The sequence below is a fragment of the Triturus cristatus genome, chromosome 3_1 (genome assembly GCF_964204655.1).
Source record: "Triturus cristatus chromosome 3_1, aTriCri1.1, whole genome shotgun sequence".
NCBI classification, from domain to species: Eukaryota; Metazoa; Chordata; class Amphibia; order Caudata; family Salamandridae; genus Triturus; species Triturus cristatus.
In genome coordinates, this window is record NC_140583.1 from 1,036,551,799 (window position 1) to 1,036,571,045 (window position 19,247).

Here is a 19,247-nt window from a genome sequence, read left to right on the forward strand (position 1 = left end):
ATTTACACCATTTAAAGGAAAGAGTGCACTCTGAACCAAGAGCTACCTCTCTGCCAAGTGTGGTGTAATTCCGTCCAGCAGTTCGGGCTGTAGCCGAGACAAAATTGCCTATAGAAATTAACTTGGGAAAAACACGTTTTGGGACCCCCCTTTTTTCTTGGCCCCCGCTTGGTGAATCACCCTGAAACTTTCCAGACAGGAGCTGCCCGAAGCGCCCATTAGTTTTGAAAATATTGCGAAGATTCATCAAACGGCGCCAAAGATATTGGAAAATCAAAAAACGCTTTTCCTATGGAAAATAGGTCCTAACTATAACTACCTACTGGCAAACGTCAGTAGGTAATTTGTATATATATATATATGGGTCTGCGCGAGGGAAATTGGTTTCTCTCGTGATCGGCAGAGCAGGTTGTCTAATTAGACAGGCAGAGTCCCATTCGGGGGCTCACTGAAGAGCTGTAAGAATTGGTCCCTGAAAGCAAATATGAGCACTTAACCCACTGGAGGGTATAATTGGTGCACGGATTAACTGCAGGTCCCAGCATGCACCTCAAAAGGGGATTAATTAACTGGCACACCGGAAGCAGCACACCGGAGGCAAATACTGTTTAAATACCGTGCATGGGACAGTGCAGTTGCACTTATCTTTGAAGTTGCTCATTTTGGCCTCTGAAGAAAGGGAAAGGATTCCCTGAAACGCGTCAGACCGGGGGACATAAGGATGGAATGAGAAGCTGCCTGTCTCTGAAAATAAAGGTTTGTTACCTACCTTTGATGGAGTGCGGCCTCATATCTGGGCAAAACATGTGAAGGCATTAATCAAGGTGCCCCTTCCTGCACAAAAACAATTGTGCATGCAACTCACAAAAGAGATCACCTAGTGTGCAGACACCAGCTGTTTTTCAGACCTTTCAGTTGACATGTATTCGGGGAAGTTCATTCCCCATAAGTGTCTGTAGTTGGATACCTGGCATGTATGGAACCCCAGTAAAAGTAAGACGCAAAGCCCTTTTACTAACACCGATGTGACATACACAGTAGTTGTGAGGTGGAAGGGGATACCTTAATCAACGTAGAGAAAATACATTCTATCTGCATCATTCAGTAGTCTGCCTCTATCATGGCTGTTTCCTCTAATTGACCCACAGGCAGCCAATGACACACCCTCTGTAATTGAGCTACCAGGTAATAATGTTCAAAGTGCGGGGCTCCCAAACCACATTTATCTGTTGGAAGCCTCAACTCCACCAGGGCCACTCCATGGCATCCATTGTGCCCAATCAATTCACCTTACATTGTATAGTTTCGTGAGTTTGAGGGGTAAAGAGGTCCCGATCCCTTACTGGCCGTATATGGAGCAGAAATTCTTGTTCTGATATTTGCCCTTGACAGGGGGAAAACCCCTAACCCCCTAATTTAAGCACAGTTCAACAAGGTTGTCAGGACAAAGTAAGTTTGTCATATTTTGTAGGAAGAAATTCCAAAAGGCAATGGTTCGTTTTTTGGGAGTTTGTAATGATTTTATCACTCTGTGCGTGAGAGTGAGTGAAAGAGAGAACTGACAGCCAACATGTGTGTCACCCCTTACATGGCCATCTGGCCTGGGGCTTCCTCAGGGCGTAATCAAGAATGATGGTGCAAGAATGTCCGTAGTCTGTCAGACCACGGACAGAGAAGAAAAATTGCAGCGGCATTACGCCGGTTATTTCAAGTTACTCTAACGGACCCACTGGTCCGAGACGCCAAACATTCTTGCACCATCATTCTTGATTACACCCTGAGGAAGCCCCAGGCCAGATGGCCGCGTAAGGGGTGAAACACGTGTTGGCTGTCAGTTCTGTCTTTCACTCACTCTCACGGATAGAGTGATAAAATCATTACAAACACCCAAAAAAACGAACCATTGCCTTTTGGAATTTCTTCCTATGAGATCAATTTCTAGTTGAGGGAGAAAGATGCATTCTGTCCAAAACACAACAGTACCACCTATATGGATTTTTAGCATCTCAAATAATAGTTTTCTATTACTTTAAGAACGTTGCACTAACCTACTAGCCATGGAAGCCAATATTTGGACATCCTTCCTTCCAGCTGCATGTCCCAGGGATGCACAAAGATAGAACAATTCAACTCTTCTGCAGCCTAAAAACAAAGAAACAAAGCAAAGAATGAAGAGTCAATTCCAGTAGAACCATCAACAAGGCTGTTTCGGAAATCTATTATGTTTTAATAGGTAAAATGTCTTCTGACACAGGCTTCAAGAATATTGTATAATAAAGTAACAGGCAGTTGAAGATGGGAAAGCTTTAGTGACACCACACAAATCACCAATCTGCCATTAAAGAACAAACCAATATACTGCATAAAAGCCACTGGGTCAAATTTAGAGTTTTGTGGACAATGTACCTCTCAGTCAACCCACCTCATTTAGGGCCTCATGTAGGTAGCGTACCAGTTACCACTTCTTAAATACCGAGCCGTACCGACTCGGTATTTAAGAAGTGGTAACTCGTATGTAGGTAATGAGTCGGTAATTTTTACCGATTCGTTACTAGTCGGTAATTACCGAATCGGTATTTACCGATTCGGTAATGAGACATACCTTCCCATTGATGGGAAGGTATGCCTCATTACCGAATCGGTAAATACCGATTCGGTAATGGGGGGAACACATACAAGGGTGGCAGGGTGTCACATTGACACCCTGTTGCACCCCTGATTCGGCCATGTGTGCACATAAGGGCATGTATGTATGCCACATTGCACACTGCTACGCGCGTAAAAATGCATTTACACATACATTCATTATTTACCACCAATTATTCATTATTTACCACATTATTTACCACCGGCGCTGCAGTGCCCTACGGGGGAACCCGTAGGGCACTGCAGCGCCGGCCCGACGAGGAGCAAAACGCCCGATGATGAAGCATGACATCCTTCGGGTTGTGTGAGGGCATTAAGAGACCAGACTTGCACTTCCCTCCCACATGTGGGCCACATAGAGCCTAGGATCACGTACACTTTCCTCTTTCCCTTTAACGAGTGGGTGACTTTCTGAACCCCTCATCTGGAACAGTGCCCCCTGTTTTGAATAACACAGTTCCCTGAATACCATACGTTTTCCATCATGAAACTGCATCAGTGATGCAGTAAAATCACTGCATGGTAATTCTAGCTCTTATTTCAGGCGCTGAAGTATCTCTATTTGGGTGCAAAAACAAATTTACACAAAATATAAGACTACAAGAAACTTGAAAATTCCTCCTTGTATGGGGAAATTGTAATATTCTGTGTTTTACAGCTTGAGACAGGGGAAAACATGTGGTCATGACTTTATTATCCCTAATTCTGAGGTGCAGGACTCAAAAAAGTAATGACACACTTAGGGCCTGATTACGAGTCTGGCGGTTCGAGAACTGCCAGACTCGTGGGAGCGCGGAGGACTACTAGGGCAGTCGGACTGTGATTACACCGCTGCAGCCGGCAGGGATCAGAGATCTCTAGCAGTGGCATAGCGGTCTTGAGGCCGCAGTATGCTTGGTGGGACAACCGCGGTCCCACCAAGCATATTACGAGTTTCCTTTCTGCTACGGTTTTCATTGTGGTTCCTCCTCCATGAAAACTGTTGCATAGAGGAATCAAAGGGGGCCCTACAGGGCCCCCTTGTGCCTCAGGGCTTGGGGTGCATGTAAGGGGGCACATCTTGATCCTCCCTGTGTGAATGCACTCCCTGCACCAGTCCATGCCATGCAGGTACTGTCTTTGACGTTACAAAATTGTGCAAGTGTGAAACCTTGCTTCGGAGTAACCTACCCATGCAGCAATGGCTGACAAATTTTAACAAAACTTAAAATTTTCTGGTAATCCAGTAACGATATCTCAGTAATCCTGGTTAATTTTAAACACATATATATTTTCTTAACTTTCAAGGTTTTCAAAATAACAATTTAATCAATTGTTGCACATCACAATAATATTGACAAAAAATTCAAATATCAGATATTGAACAGATTCATGTTCGCCCAATGCATTTCGGGCCTTTTAGTGGCCCTTCTTCAGGGGAGGATCTAAAAACAAATCAAAGAGATGCAAACTTTTAAACTTCGGTGTGCAGGAAATTTAAAGTTTTGTTAAAATTTGTCAGCCATTGCTGCATGGGTAGGTTGCTCCGAAGTAAGGTTTCGCACTTGCACAATTTTGTAACTCATTTCAGGGTCTGTCCAGACAGTCAGCCCCCTTTCGGAAGCACCCCTTCATTATAATCATTTAAGAAGTTTGAAGATCAGTGTGCCTTTCTTACACTTATATTATCCACTGTCTTTGACGTTCCCATTGCGGTGCCTATTTCAGAACCACCCGCCAGTGTTAAATGGTAGCGGCAATTTCAGTCGATAACCCTTCAAGTATTGCCCGGCGGTAATCGCCTCTCATACCATTCGATAATTTACCAATGAAAGAGGCAGGCGCCGGAGACTGGAAGGCAGGAAACAAAGTTATTATTCCGTCGGAGCAGAACACATCAGATCAGACAGCAAGGTATCGTCACGAGGTGCTCTAACTGCATCTTTGAGACCTGGTCTCTTATACACACGTTTATGACTTTATTGCAGGGTTATTGTACATGGCACATTCTTGAGATTACTTTGATGTATAAAAGAATGTCTTCGGAATCCCCACTTCGAACTCGTTCCCACACATATCTACAGTGGAAGTCCCCACCCAATCTACAGTAGGAGATGGCTATCACGCAGCTGGACATTCCGCCAATTCCCGGGGATGTGTGCAACCGGCCGGGTCTCAGGGGGTAGGGGCTTTGATCCACTGTAATCCCTTTGATGTGGGGTGTTTCCCTTACAGTAGGGGCAATAAACTGCATCCGCAGGGCTAGGTGATGGCCTGGGATCGGTTCGGACAATGGGGCGCAGAGGAAGGGGGTTATCAAAGAGAGGCATGACCATGTATGGGATGTCGGTCAGGCGTGGGATGTGGTTTCATGGCAGGGTCGCGCAGAATGAGGGGGTTTATGGCCCGTGTATGAGAGAGCGGGGGTGGCCGGTGCGCGGGGGATGCTCGCAGCGCCAGGGGAACGCGTTGGCGATCGAGAATGAGCGGGGAGAGAGTGGGGTGCCTAAAATGGCGGCCGTGCGTTCGCTGTGCGTGGCGCTGGGGAGAGGCAAGATGGCGCAGATAATGTTCAGTTACAAGCTAAATTTCCACAACCGGGGACTAAAAAAGTCATACTCTGGCGGGCAGTCTGCACACGGGTTTGGCGGTGCAGGTGTGGGCTGCTGGTGTGGTGGTCCACTCATGCACCGCCAAACTCATAATCAGTCCCTTAGTAAATGCAAACTCTGTGATAATAGTTTTGGCAGGGTGCAGTATTACCTTAAAAAAAAAATGTTTAAACATATGTCAGGTCACCACCCAAAAACTAATACTACCATGAAAATAAGTTAGAGTGCAATATATGTCCAATTTATTTTACCGAATCTTGAGACAGTTCCAAGTGGCTGTCATAGCTGCTACAGAATTACTTTCAGATTTTTCACATGGCTGCAAATTAACCCATGTCATTGTCAGGGTTTTTAGCATGAAAGTGACTACATTTGATAATTTTTGTAAATCCTCAGTTCTATTTTTTTTAAAAGAGCATTTTGTTTTATACATTGAGCACATTAAGGCCTATTCTCAAACTGCACTTTGCAGTACTTTTATTAGTACTATAATATTGCTACTCATGTACTACGCAATGCTATTAACAAACCGATGCGCGGAGATCTCTTTCTCCACAGTTCTGATCTTTTCTATGCACAGTTCTCTGCCCAAGTTGTAGAGGTCTCCGCACATGCAGGTATATGTTTTAGTAGTAGATGTGGGAGAAACCTGGGAGGGTAGTCGGAAAATGGTGAAAACTTACTACTAAATGGGAGGGCGTTAGGGAGGGAGTTAGGGGGGAGTAACAATGGGTTTTGTGAAAGATATGCAAATAAAAAGACCCATCCACTAAAGAGCAATCCTATTGCTACTTGCAGACTGCACTTCTAAAGTTACAAGAGCCAAAAAAGACCCAAACAGCCATAAATGTACTTGAGATCACTCATGGTGTAACTCCAAGTCCATGAATGGCCACTCATTGGTACTGGAACACACTCCCATAGAAAATAATGAAGGCAGAGGCAGGGGCTTAAAATAACGTCCCATAGAAAATAATGGTAAATAAAAGGAACTATTTCAGTATATATATATTGACTGAAAAAAACAAAGGTTACAGGGATGTTATAGTTAGCCTAACATTTCACTCGCACACAACCAATGAAATTGAGCAGTTATAGTTAGCTGAGCTTACCATAACTTACGCCCCACAATGCACTGCTTCTGACCTCCCATAATATATCACTCATGACACGGTCAGTAATATCACTTGTGACATCTCAAATTGTCCAGTGAGTGTGAGTGTTTTCTAAAGGTTTATGAGTGTTAAACATACATATCAAGGTACTACAAAAGTTAGAATAGTATACTGTATGTACTATTAATGAGCGATACTATTTCCAACATATATTATGTGAGTGTCTGTGTGACTGTGTGTATCTATGTATGAGTGGGTGTCGGAGTGCCTGTATGGATGTGTGAGTGACAGTATGGATGTATAGGTTTTTGTGTAAGTAGCTGTGTGGATGAGTGAGTGGCTGTGTGAGTGACTGTATTGGTGAGGGTGTGCGAGTGCCTCCATGAGTGTGAGTCAGTCTGTGAGTGAGTACATGAGTGTCTGAGTGGGTCTGTGAGTGGGTGTGTTGGTGTCTGAGTGGGTTTGTTAGTGGGTGTGGGAGTCTCTGAATGGGTCTGTAAGTGGCTCGGTGAGTGGCTGTATGGGTCTGTGAATGGGTTCATGAGTGTCTGAGGGGGTCTGTGATTGGGTATGCTTGCCTGAGTGGGTCTGTGAGTGGGTGCATGAGTGTCTGAATGGGTATGTGAGTGGTTATGTGAGTAGCTGTATGGGTCTGTGAGTGGGTGCATGAGTGTCTGAGTGCATCTGTGAGTGGGTGTGTGAGTGTCTGAGTTGTTGGGTAAGTGGGTGTATCAGTGTCTGAGTGGGTCTATCAGTGGGATGTATGAGCACCTGGTGTGTGAGTTTGTGTCTAAGTGTCTGTATGGGTGTGTCTAGCTGTGCGAGTGACTCAGCCACAAATGAACTGCAGATGCTCTTTTATCCAACAAGAGTTCACAGTTTTACACATAATATCTACACAAGTGGAGTACTTTCTATTGGTTAATTACTAAGTATTACCTGTTTGGGTAAATGTCCAGTACATATTCTACACTACTGCTGCGTAATGGAGCACGAGGACATGTCAACAGTTGTAGGAAGCTGCCTCTCTGTACAGTGTACTAAAATGAGATACACTATGGAAAGAGTGCGAGAAATCCCTAAAAGGCAGGCAGAGGTACGAGTAGATAAGGCCTGCTCTCCTTTTTATTGGAACTGGCCCGGAGGATGGAGTTGCTGGGTACAATTAGGGGTCAGGGAGGGGTACCGCACCTACCCTGAAATATATTTATTGTCCCCGGGGATGAGGTCCCCAGGGCCCGAAGGCCAATCCTACAATACGCACACCAAAGGCTTTTGTGGTGTAGGAATAGCAGCCTGATGGGGGTTTGGCCACAGGGCCTGGTGACAGGACAAGCCCAGTGGCCAACACCCCGCTATGCATGCCCAAAAGCTGTGTGCAACCTGGGGTTGGCCATGCGTGGGGATTTGGATGCAGGACCTGGCTACAAGTCAGACTCTGTTGCCAACCCAACGCTGCACTCAGTGAAACACCGTTCACAGCATAGGGTTGACTGTCTGAAGAGGGTGGTTGGCTTCCTCCGGATGGGTTGGCTATAGGGTCTGCCCACAGGCCAGGCCCTGTAGCTAAGTTGTGTGCACTGCAGGGGGTTGGTTCTATGTATGGTAATAAAATAATACTTTACATTTAAAAAAAACCTAGAAATTCTCTGAAAAAGCAAATGTTAAAGTAATGTTATAGTTAGGTATGATAAATAGATCTGTTTTTTGGTTTTAAAAAAACCTTAGAAATTCACTGAAAAAACAAAGATTAAAGCAACATTATAGTTTGGTGAATATATCAGTGATAACATTAATGTTTTGAACAGATAAAACACAGAAATTCACCAGTTATGGTTAGGGGAACTAACTTTAACATGCGTATAAACAGGTATGGATTACAGCTATGAAAGTAACTGCAAATATCTCAGAATAATATGAAGCATCATTTATGCCATCACAGATACAACTCCCTTAGGTGTACGTCTGTAGCTGTTTTTTTAACTCTTGGCAGCCTATTTTCTAAGTTTGCTGAGCTCTGTCTTTTGACCATGTCACTCTCCTCAGAATAAGCAGTGCACTGTGGTCATTTTATCAACATCATCTCCCAGTCAGAAAGTCTATTATTCCATTTATTTGGATGTCTTCATCAATAATAAACGTTTACATCAAATGATTAGATCGGTGTTTGAGTGGAGATTTTAACTTTTGTTTTAGATTCTCTATTTTGTAGGCCACAATGCAATTTTATGGGCTTTGTTTATTTCTAATAATTGTTGCAGATTTTTATTTATGTACACTATCAAACATGCTCAGTATCTGGCAATAAAATATTGACTTGAATTAAATTAGGATATGCTGACTTCATTTTAATCATAATGTGGTAAGAGTGTAATTGTTTGGAAAGGAAACTGAGTGTTCATTACTGAGTCATGCTGAAGTGAAGCAGAATTAAAATGTCTGCCAAAATGGGTTTTCCTGTTACCTCAGGTTTAAAGCATTATTTCCATTTCTTTAATGCTGATTTGCCGATATAAGGGATTGGGATTCTGACAGGTATGCTTTGCCCACAATTTTAGCAGCCTAAGCCATGCTTTAAACGAAGGCAGTGATAGGTCTGGCGTTATCGAATATATTTTGATTTCACTAACAACATATGTATAACTGAATACTGGCTCCTTTCGATCAGCCCTCTTTATCCACTGGTGTTTTCTTCTGTCTTTCATATTTTCCTTCTGCTCACTGCAGCACACAGACAGCAGCAGTGGATCAGCTGATTTCAGTAACTGGCTAACTACACTGAGAGTGATGGCATGGCGCGTTTTCACAAAGAAAGAATCCACATACAAAGGAGTTCCCTTCAGTGACAATTAATACTATTGCAATGTTTCGTGTTTGAGACCAAAAATAGTTTTGCATTTACTCAATTTTTTTTTCTTTTAGATTGTCCAGTGCCCAGCAGCTTGCCCAATGATAAAGTGTTGCAAAGACCATGGCAACCAAGTATTGACAAACCCAAAAGGCTGATAACCTATTAACTTTGCAAATGCTTGTTTTGTTTGTTCTGCCAGACTGTATAGCGCAATCTGCTTTATTTGGCGAATGCTGAAGAAGTGTCTTTATAGAGTTTCAGCATAAGGGTATCTCAATGAATGTATATCTTTTTTTTTTTTTAAAAAGTAAATAGGTTACTATTTTCTGATAATCTGAACAATATTTCTTAAGACAAATACTGAAAATTGGAAATTGTTAATTTAAGGACAATGCCAGTCTTGAAACATTGATACACGATATGGGCTATTTCACCATTACTACTTAAAGTGACTTAAATAAACAACAACGAAACCGTTGACAAACTTTTAAAAATGTAAAAGATACATTTATGCCCTTCTTATTAAAGTTGTGGGTCAACCACATCGGTGTTACCAATGCCACGTAGAATGGTACATTTGAGGTGCGAGATTTCTAGGAGATTCAACATTTTCACTTGTCAATAGGGAATTTTGCACACTAAGCATATATCTTTTCATCCCTTCTGGGTCCACTGTCTCCACACATTTCACCAGGCTTTTCCCAGAGAAACCTGCATTTTCCCCCACACAGATCAGGAGCCCGATTCAGATATAAACTCATGGTTATGGCTCAATTAGGATAACCGAAATTCTTGTAAAGAGGTCCTTGGATGTGCCGAGAAAATACAACACAATATGTATTTGGAATGATATATACAGGAGGACACATTCTGTTTTGGGTCTCTAACAGTGTTTAGACATGTATTTCTTGTTCACGTCTTTACTCATCTCAGAGTATGATTAAATATGAATGTACTGATATGTAATAATTGTCTTTTTTGTTTTTCACAGGTGTGTCATGTCTGTGAGCACTTCTCACTGTCTATTAGATTTTCATGGCTTGGGAAACACATTGAAAGAATGAGGGGCACATTTATCAAAATGTCACAAAACATAGCACAGCAGGACACCTTGCTGCGTTGTGTGACAGGGCAGGAATGCGTCACATTTAACACTTTATAGTGCATTCCAGTCCTCTAATTGTTCTGGCGCACTATGTGCTGCCCAGAGCCACCTCAGGCACCCGGTGCCTACATTGCAGGCAGGATTAATTTTGTGCAGAAAGGGACACTTTCCTGCACAAAAACAATCCTTTGAGTTTTTAACTCCTTCTATGTCTGCTGCAGAATGCAGCACCTGGAGCAAGAAGAAAAATGAGAAATTAAGACATTTCTCCTCCCTACGCCACTCCTTGGAAGGGGTAGCATTTGATACATTCCTAGGTTTACCAGTCTAAACCTGGGAATGTGTCAAATCCATGAAGGGATGCTTGGGAACACCCATGCTCCATCCATGGAACACCTCGCTGGCATAGAGCAACGCAATGTAGTGACTTGCGCTGCCTTGCATTACTCCAGATTTACCAAATCACGCAGGGCCATGCAAGGTGGCCATGCGTGGCTTGGTAAATATCATTCAAAGTTTTTGTGTCCCACTTACACAACCTTGCGTGGCGCAAGGGTGATGCTATACTTTGATAAATATGCATGAAGAGTCCTATCTCTTTTTGGGCCATATGTAGGTAGCTAAATACCGGTCGGTAACGGCCGAAATTCGGTAAATATGCCGTTACCGACTGGTATTTAGTCAAGTGAGATGTAGGAGGCCAAAAACCAGTTTTCGGTGAATATGAAGCGGTAAATACCGATTCATATTTACCGAATACAGATTTACCGAATCGGTAAATATGAAGTGGTAAATATGAAGTGGTAAATATGAAGTGGTAAATATGAAGGGGTAAAACTGAAAGAGACATGTAGGTAAATTCGGTAATTAAGAAATCCATGAAATTCGGTAATTAAGAGTCGGTAATTAACACGGATTGAAAGCAGGTGGTAAGCTTCAACAGTGCATATAAGCAATCCCAAAATGCAACAGCGTGGACAACATGGCCGCTCTGTATGTCATTGCAAGGCGCCTACGTCTACAGGCAGCAGGTCTGAGGATTTGGAGACGGGAGGAACGCATCTACAGACAGCGCATCACACTCTTTCAACAGACTGACGCAGAGATACATGAAAGGTACAGGCTACACCCCCAAACCATCATGGACCTGATCAGGGACCTGCACCCACTCCTGGACCAGCCAACAAGAAGGGCGCATGCCATACCACCACATGTGCAGGTGCTCTGCAGCCTACATCTACTAGCATCTGGCAGTTACCAGGGGGTGATAGCTGCGGTGGGCGGTGTATCCCAGAGTTGCCTGTCCCGTTTCTTCAGGAAGTTCCTGGATGCCATGATGCAGAGAATGCACCACTACATCAGCTTCCCAAACACACAGGCTGAACTGCAGAAAACTAAAACTGACTTTTATCACATGGCACAGTTCCCCCATGTCATTGGCTGTATTGATGGCACACACATCCCAATCTGCCCACCAGCTGCCACTGAGCACATCTACAGGAACAGAAAGTCCACCCACTCCATCAATGTGCAGGTAATCTGCGATGCAGGGAACATCATCACTGATATTGTAGCAAAGTTTCCTGGGAGCACCCACGACTCCTACATCTTCCAGAACAGTGGGATCTACACACGACTGCTTTCTGGAGAATTTGGAGACGGATACCTGCTAGGTAAGTAACAGTGACGCCCCATGAGACTTGCAAATCATAGTGTATTGAGACATGTGACTGATGGTTCACTTTTACTCACCTAGGCGACAGTGCATATGCCGTGCGGTCATTCATCCTCACTCCCTACCTACACCCAGCAACCCAGAGTGAGAGACGATATAACGTGGCACACAAATCTACACGCAAAGTGGTGGAGCGCACGTTTGGACTTTTGAAAAGCAGGTTCCGCTGCCTCCACAAAAGCGGAGGTGCACGCCAGTACACACCCATCATCTGTTGCAAGATCATCGCCACTTGTGCAATGCTGCACAACCTTGCCACAAAGAGAGGTACAGAGGTGGAACTAACAGATTTTGAGGACAATGAGGATGATTCAGGTCAGCCAGAGGACAACGCTGCTGGAGTGCCAACAGCAACAGATGGGAGAGAGAGACGGGCAGAGATCACATGCAACTATTTCTGAGTAAGTAAGGGGACACAGCCAATTGTTGTATGTCATGACGTAGTTTTAATGCGGCACTACGCCACAACACCAAAAATATGCCATTCTGGCAACATTGCGTATGTACAAGGAGTAAGTCCAGGGTTACGTCACCCAGTAGTATATGGCTATGCGGTGCAGCATTAATGCTTGCCTCCACGCGCTACAGTGTGTGATGGCACGGATTGAGCCTCCTCACTACTGCCAACCCCAAGCCGCCTGCTGCTCCTGCGGGTTTCTGGGACCGGGGGTGTTATGCTGCTCCTGCTGCTGGTGTCGATGCTTTCTGCAGCATCCCCTGCACCACTTGTGGCCGCCTGACTGGTCAATAGCACCTCCAGGGCACTGGTGACCTGCACCATCCCCCTAGTAACGTCGCTGCTGCAGTGTGTCAGGCCCTCCTGCATGTTCACTGAGCGCCGGCAGAGTAGTGAAGTTGCAGTTGCCAGGCGGTTGAGTGCCCTGGTGTGCTTGTCTCCCCTCTGGCGTTCCCGGCGCCTTGCAGCTCTATCTGCGTCTAACTTGCTGCACAACAGCTTCATGGACTGTGACACATCCCGCAGGCCCGCTGCCATGTCAGTAATCCCCGCCGCCATTGCGCTGATGTTCCTGTCCATGTTTTTGAATGTGGTTCTCAGTCCCCGCACATGCCGCTGAACTGACATGACTGCCTTTGTTTGTAGGCGCTGCTGCTTGAGCATGTTGCCCTCGAGTCCCGCAAAGACCCCATGGCTGTCACCGTCTGCTGGTGGACTCTGAACCCGCGACCTGCGGCGCCGTCTTGCACCCGTGTGTGCTCCCTGTGAGGTGGTGGGCACAGTGGCATAGCTCCCATCCTGGGGCATTGTGTTTGGCTCCGGGCCCCTGCTGTCGTCCGATGAGGTCTCTAACGCTGCCAACCTGCCAGCAGCACGCCTCCTCGGCATCACAATTGCAAGTGGTGATGTGGGCGGTGACTCATGCATGAGTGGTGATGCGGCCTGTGGTGGTGGTGATGCAGGCTGTGGTTGTGGTGATGCAGGCTGTGGTGGTGGTGATGCTGGCTGTGCAGTACTCGTGCTGGCCAGAGCTGACCTGTCTTGCCGGTGTGCCCTCTCTCCTGTACCATGTGCAGTCCTGCGCGATGTTACATCTGTGGACAGAAATGCAACATCAGCTCAGTGTACCTGAAGGGCTGCATTGCAAGCATCACAATAAATTCATGTAACACTCTCACATTGTCCTCTGCCTGCTTTTGGCTAATGTGTGTACCATGCATTGTTGTCCTGTGCTATTCACTTCATGGTTGGGGGTTCCCTGACTACATCTCCCATAATGCATTGCCTGTCTGCACTAACACATGGACTGGAGTGGGATACTCATTTCACAATGGGGGATGTGGGAGAGGGGTAGGAGGGGCTACATTGCTGTGCATTCGTCTTACCTTGTTGGGTGGCGGCTCTGGCAGAGCTGTCGGCATCCCCAAGGCCCACGACGCTCTCGTGCTCTATTGTGGCCTCCACCAGCTCCTCCAGTTCGGTGAGGGCAGGTGCCCTGTTGATTCCACCTCCAGTCTGGCTGGCCTCCTTCTGGATTTCCCCCATCTTCCTCTTTGTCACAATCCTCAGGTCGTACCAGCGCTTTTTGAGTACCTCAATGTCCCTGTGGGTCACTCCCACAGCATTGACCTGCGCCTGGATACCCAGCCATATAGTGGCTTCTCAGACTCCGGCACTTGCAGGGACTGCCTCCCAAACAGCTTCTGGTGCTGCTTCACCACCTCCTCCACTAGCACCTGGAGTTCCTTGGGGCTGAATTTCATCTTCCTCCTCCTTTCCCCTCCATCTCTCTGTGTCCTCTGACTGGACATGATGATTTTTAGCTGCACAAACAGGCACTGGCTCCCTGCCTCTCCTCTGCACTCCAAGCCTCTCCAGAGTCTGTTAATTGTGTGCACCTGCCTGGGTGTGGCCACTTCCTGGTTGGGCGGGGTGTGGTTGCACAGGATTGGCTGTTTCATCCAGTCATGTGATTTTCTTTTCCCGATTCGGTAAATACCGATTCGGTATTTACCGAATCGGTAAATACCACCTCGATATTTACCGATTCGGTAAATACCACCGCGGTATTTACCGATTCGGTAAATTCCGATTCTTGAATACCGAATGTTACCGATTCGGTAAATATTACCGAATTATTACCTACATATAACTTACCGATTCTTAAATACCGAATCGGTACGGTTCGGTATTTAAGAATCTGTAATTTTTATTTACCTACATGAGGCCCTTTATGAGCACTGTAGACCATATTGCACTTTTAACTTGAGACACGTTTATCAGAGGCAGAGGGATTGAAATAAAAAAACAATGTATGTGACTTTTGTTGTTTCCCCTTCCGTAAATAGGAAAAGAGAAAAACTTGGTATGTGTCATAATTCAATTAAGTTTGATTTCGGACTGACTATAGGCTATGGAGGGATGCTAGAGGGTGCTAACACAGATGGTTGCACTGCAAAAATGCATGTTCCGCTGGAAAAGATAAATAATAATTTATCTCCATCAAAACAAACCTCTGGGGCCTAAAAGAGGACTAACATGGGAAAAAACACCAAGCAGCAGGAGGTCACACCAGCTTAGAGCTCAGTGAATGATAACCCTGCATAGCTCCAGAAAAAGGTAGGCTGGCCCTCGATGCCTGTGCTAGTCACAGACACCAGACTGTGAAATTCCACAAGCGGGGATAGTGAAATCCTCCAAGATATCCAATGCAGGAGACTTGCAAGGCATAGAATGGAGACAGCCGGGCAGCAGATGGAAGAACTGTGGGAGCCCGCAGAACCTTGTGTCCAGCTGCTGTAGCAGGCTTCCCAACCCGAGGTGAGCGTGGGTCATGCATTTGTGGCCCTCACTGCCCAGGGGGAACCCCGAGTTGAACACAGAGGAAGTGCACATTGAGTGCACGCAGCATGAGAATGCTGCTGGACACTAACAGACTTCTGGGACCAATAGGGCTGGGTTCTGGAGCCTAGGGCTCGGGCTAAACAGTAGCCCAACTCAAGTGAAACTGGCCAGGTGAGCTCTCCCAGCAAGGAGGAAGTGGCTAGGATCAGTTCCATGCTGTGTGAAACTAACTGGTTGGAAAATAACAGCATGGCAAACAAACGCACTATGAAGTAAGCACACATGGCCAGCTTCACAAATGTGCAAGCAAATAGATCAGATGAATTAGCAACAACATGCGGTGCAGTTGAGTGGCATAAGCCCTTAAAATGCAACATTGCTTGGAGTGTTGAGAGCCTGCTGAACGTCAGAGGGTATAGTAACACCTGAGGATAGTAGATGTTGCCAATTTGAGGAGCAAGTGCTAAAACATGCTCTATGACACTAATGGTGGGTAGTCTGAGACAGACACCCTCGCTCCTGAGTCAGCTGTATGAGTAAAGTAGATGCAAAACAGCCAAAGATCCATTTTGAAGCTAAGAAAAATACAGGATCGCGAGATGGCGAGCTACCTCACATAGCCGGAGCCCACAATAGATCAAGCAGCAGAGGTGTGGACATAACAAATTATTGATATACGTGTCCTCAAAATGAAAGGAGGTTTGACATCCATCAATGCCAAGATGGACACACTCACATGCCAGCTTGATGATATGAAGGAGCGATTGGACAAACAGAATAGGACATGACTGAGAGGTGCATTCTTAGGTGGAAGATGACATTGGATAAATCATCAAGTTGCAGAAGACTGTGGCAATCGAGTTGGATAGAATTAAATACAAAAAATAGGGACCTGAAAGCATGGTCAAGGAGAAACAATCTATGGATATTTGGGGCCAGATGCACGACCCTTTCAATTTGCGAGTTGGAAATTGCGTCGTTTTGCGACTCGCAATTTGTGACTTGGAAATTGGAATTTACAACAGTGTCTCAGACACTGTTTGCGATTCCTAATGGGGTCGTAAATTGCCTGCCTCATTAATATTCATGAGGCAGGTGCAATCTGCAACCCCATCGGGAATAGCTAGCACTCCCAGGGATGGTGGCTTGCTGGGGTCAGCAGACCACCATGTCTATGACTGCTTTTTAAATAAAGCAGAATTTTTTTTAAAATGCAGCCTGTTCTCCTTAAAGGAAAACGGGATGCATTTAAAACAGAAAAATGAAACGTTTCTGGTTCATTTTTTAAGATTAGGCAGGCTCTTAAATATATTTTTACTGCTGATCATCAAGGAAAAGTGGTCCCCTGTGGACTCCTTCCTGTTTGCGAATGGCTTACCAGCCATTGAAATGGGTGGTAAACTGCGGCCGCAAAACAATATTACATTGAAGTATGACTCGCTATTAGGAAGAGTTGCCCTTGGCACGCCCCTTCCTAATAGCGTGTCGCAAACCCTATTTTGCGAGTTGGTAATAGGGTACCGGCTCTCGAAATAGGGTTTGTACATAGGGCAGACCTATTTTGCAGTCACAAACAGGCCGATTTCCCGTTTGCGACTACAAAAAATGGTCATACATCTGGCCCTTGGTCTGCTGGAGTCAGACACAATTGGCAAAAATTAAGAATATTTTAGGAACTTGCCATTGAAGATCCTTGGCCGGGAGACACTTTTGCAGTCTTAACTGTACAGACAGAGCACCATACACTGACCATGTGGCCACTGCTGGGTGAGACACTAAGGCTTATCACCGCCAATACTACTGATTTATAAAGACAACAACAAAATCCTAAACCTGGTGAGTGAGAAAGGTGAAATCAATTTCAGCAGATCAAAGTTAGCCTTCTATTCTGACTACGCACCAGGTCCTTGATGCGTTAAGAAAGCTCCTTTTAGTGAAAAAGAAACCCAAAACGCTGAGCATCAAATACGGCATTCTGTACCCAGCTAAACGGAAGTTCCACATCGCTGGAATTTCCAATCACCATATTACCACAGAACACCCCCCCCCCCCCAAAGTGACTGGCAGCATATTACAAACAGTCACCCATATGCCATAGCACAAATAGAGGTGAAAATGTGCAACAAAGTCAAACACCCATTGATGTGAAATAATGGCAAAATAAGAACAAAGTCATAACTAAAGACTGCACTTATCACTACAGACACTAACCCAACTTGTGGTAAAGCACAGTAGAATACAGACACTGATCATACAACATCAATCACCATAGTGAAGGACCATAAAGCCACTAGAGCTGGCTACCCATACTGTGAAAAATACATGTTGACTCTCTCAAGTTTGATATGGAGGGCTGGTGTTACAGAAAATAACTGAAACAACAAACAATGGGCCTGATTTACAGTTAGGCAGACGTGTTACTCCATCACAATCGTGATGAATATCTGGTCCACTGTATTACAAGTACATTATGTCCAATGGCACATGTAAAACAACGATTGAGATATCCGTTACATTTGTGATGGAGTAACACGTCCGGCGAACAATAAATCAGGCCCAAATTCATGGTCACATATTCTCAATGGAAATACAAATGTACAATGGGGCTAGAAGGGGATTGGGGAAGGGGCTGCTACAGTAGATTGAGTAACTATATATGCAACCAGTTGCAAAGATAAAAATCAATTGTCAAAAATGTGTCCCCATAAACACAGAAAGAGGTAGGTACAAGGTAGGCTTGCCCTCTGTCACAGATCCTTTTTGCATGTGCTACATGACCTTCACGATCTACGTGGCATAATATTTGGCTCTCGCAGAATCCTACTATCAATATGTGGAGACAATAGACTCCTGCTAGTTAACATCCTGAAAACCAACCTCAATCCCATAATAAAGAAAATTAAACAATTTTTAAGTTAGCCCAGTCTAACTATTAATTGGACTAAATCAATGTTGATGCCGCCGACCACAGCCCACCTGCAGCCAGCACTAGAATTACCCATAATTTAGACCGAGGACCCCATAAGATATTTTGGTATTCATCATCACGAAGACATGGAGAAAATCACACAAGAGGACTAAGATAAATGTCTGAGCGAGATAACATGGCAAACTGACAAATGGAACATGGCCAAAATTTTAGTGGCGGGTAGAGTAGCCCTCATGAATATAGTTTTTTTAATTGACATTTATTTATTAGGGTTTTGCATGCATTTCATCACATTGAACTTTCACAGGTATAAACGTTAATCATTTCACCACATCATCATGGACCTTTGCGTAGCCTATAGTGGGTGGGGACTGTAGTCCATTAGCTGCTGAAGCCTCCTGTTATGACCTGAAAGACATGTCTCCCACAGGTGTGTTCTGCCGGGTCCCCGTGCATATCATCGCGGTGGTGCCTACATTTTCCGTCTCGTTCGGGGTCAGCTCTGCCTCCCCAACGTTGTCTATGCAGCGTTCCCTTCTTTCCCAGTATTACTGTCAGGTCATGCAACTAGGACAACGGCGTGTGAACCGCCAACTGGGGATACTGCCGCCTTCGGGGCGGCTTGGGAAGGGTCCTAGGGAGGGGGGGTCCCCAAAACTGTGAAAAATGGGGGGGGGAAGGAAGCAGGGAGTGAAGCATGAGAGGGGGGAAGGGTGCAGGACTGGCAAATGAGAAGTTCCCGTGGTAGATTGTGTATGGACTGATGACAAGTGCGTGTGGCGCGCCCTGGGGCTCACTAGGGGGGGGGGGCGGGCCTACTGTTCATCGCGATGCAGGGGACTGGGTCCGTACTCGCCCTTTGCGTCTAGGTGTGCTACCTGCCTAATGAGCCGTCCGCGTCCTCCACCGGTCCGGGGCGGTCAGGGGAAGCAGAAGAGGCGTGGGGGGTGGGCTGTGTCTCGTCCGGGACATCT

General features: G+C 45.4%; 1 protein-coding gene across 1 annotated transcript in view; it reads right to left on the reverse strand.

The window, feature by feature from the left end:
• ACMSD (aminocarboxymuconate semialdehyde decarboxylase) overlaps window positions 1-19,247 on the reverse strand; it is a 646,933-nt gene that overhangs the window by 268,087 nt on the left and 359,599 nt on the right. The window contains exon 6 of the mRNA XM_085645777.1: window positions 2,049-2,142. Within this exon, the coding sequence (XP_085501903.1) occupies window positions 2,049-2,142 (94 nt within the window). The remainder of the gene's footprint in view (window positions 1-2,048; window positions 2,143-19,247) is intronic.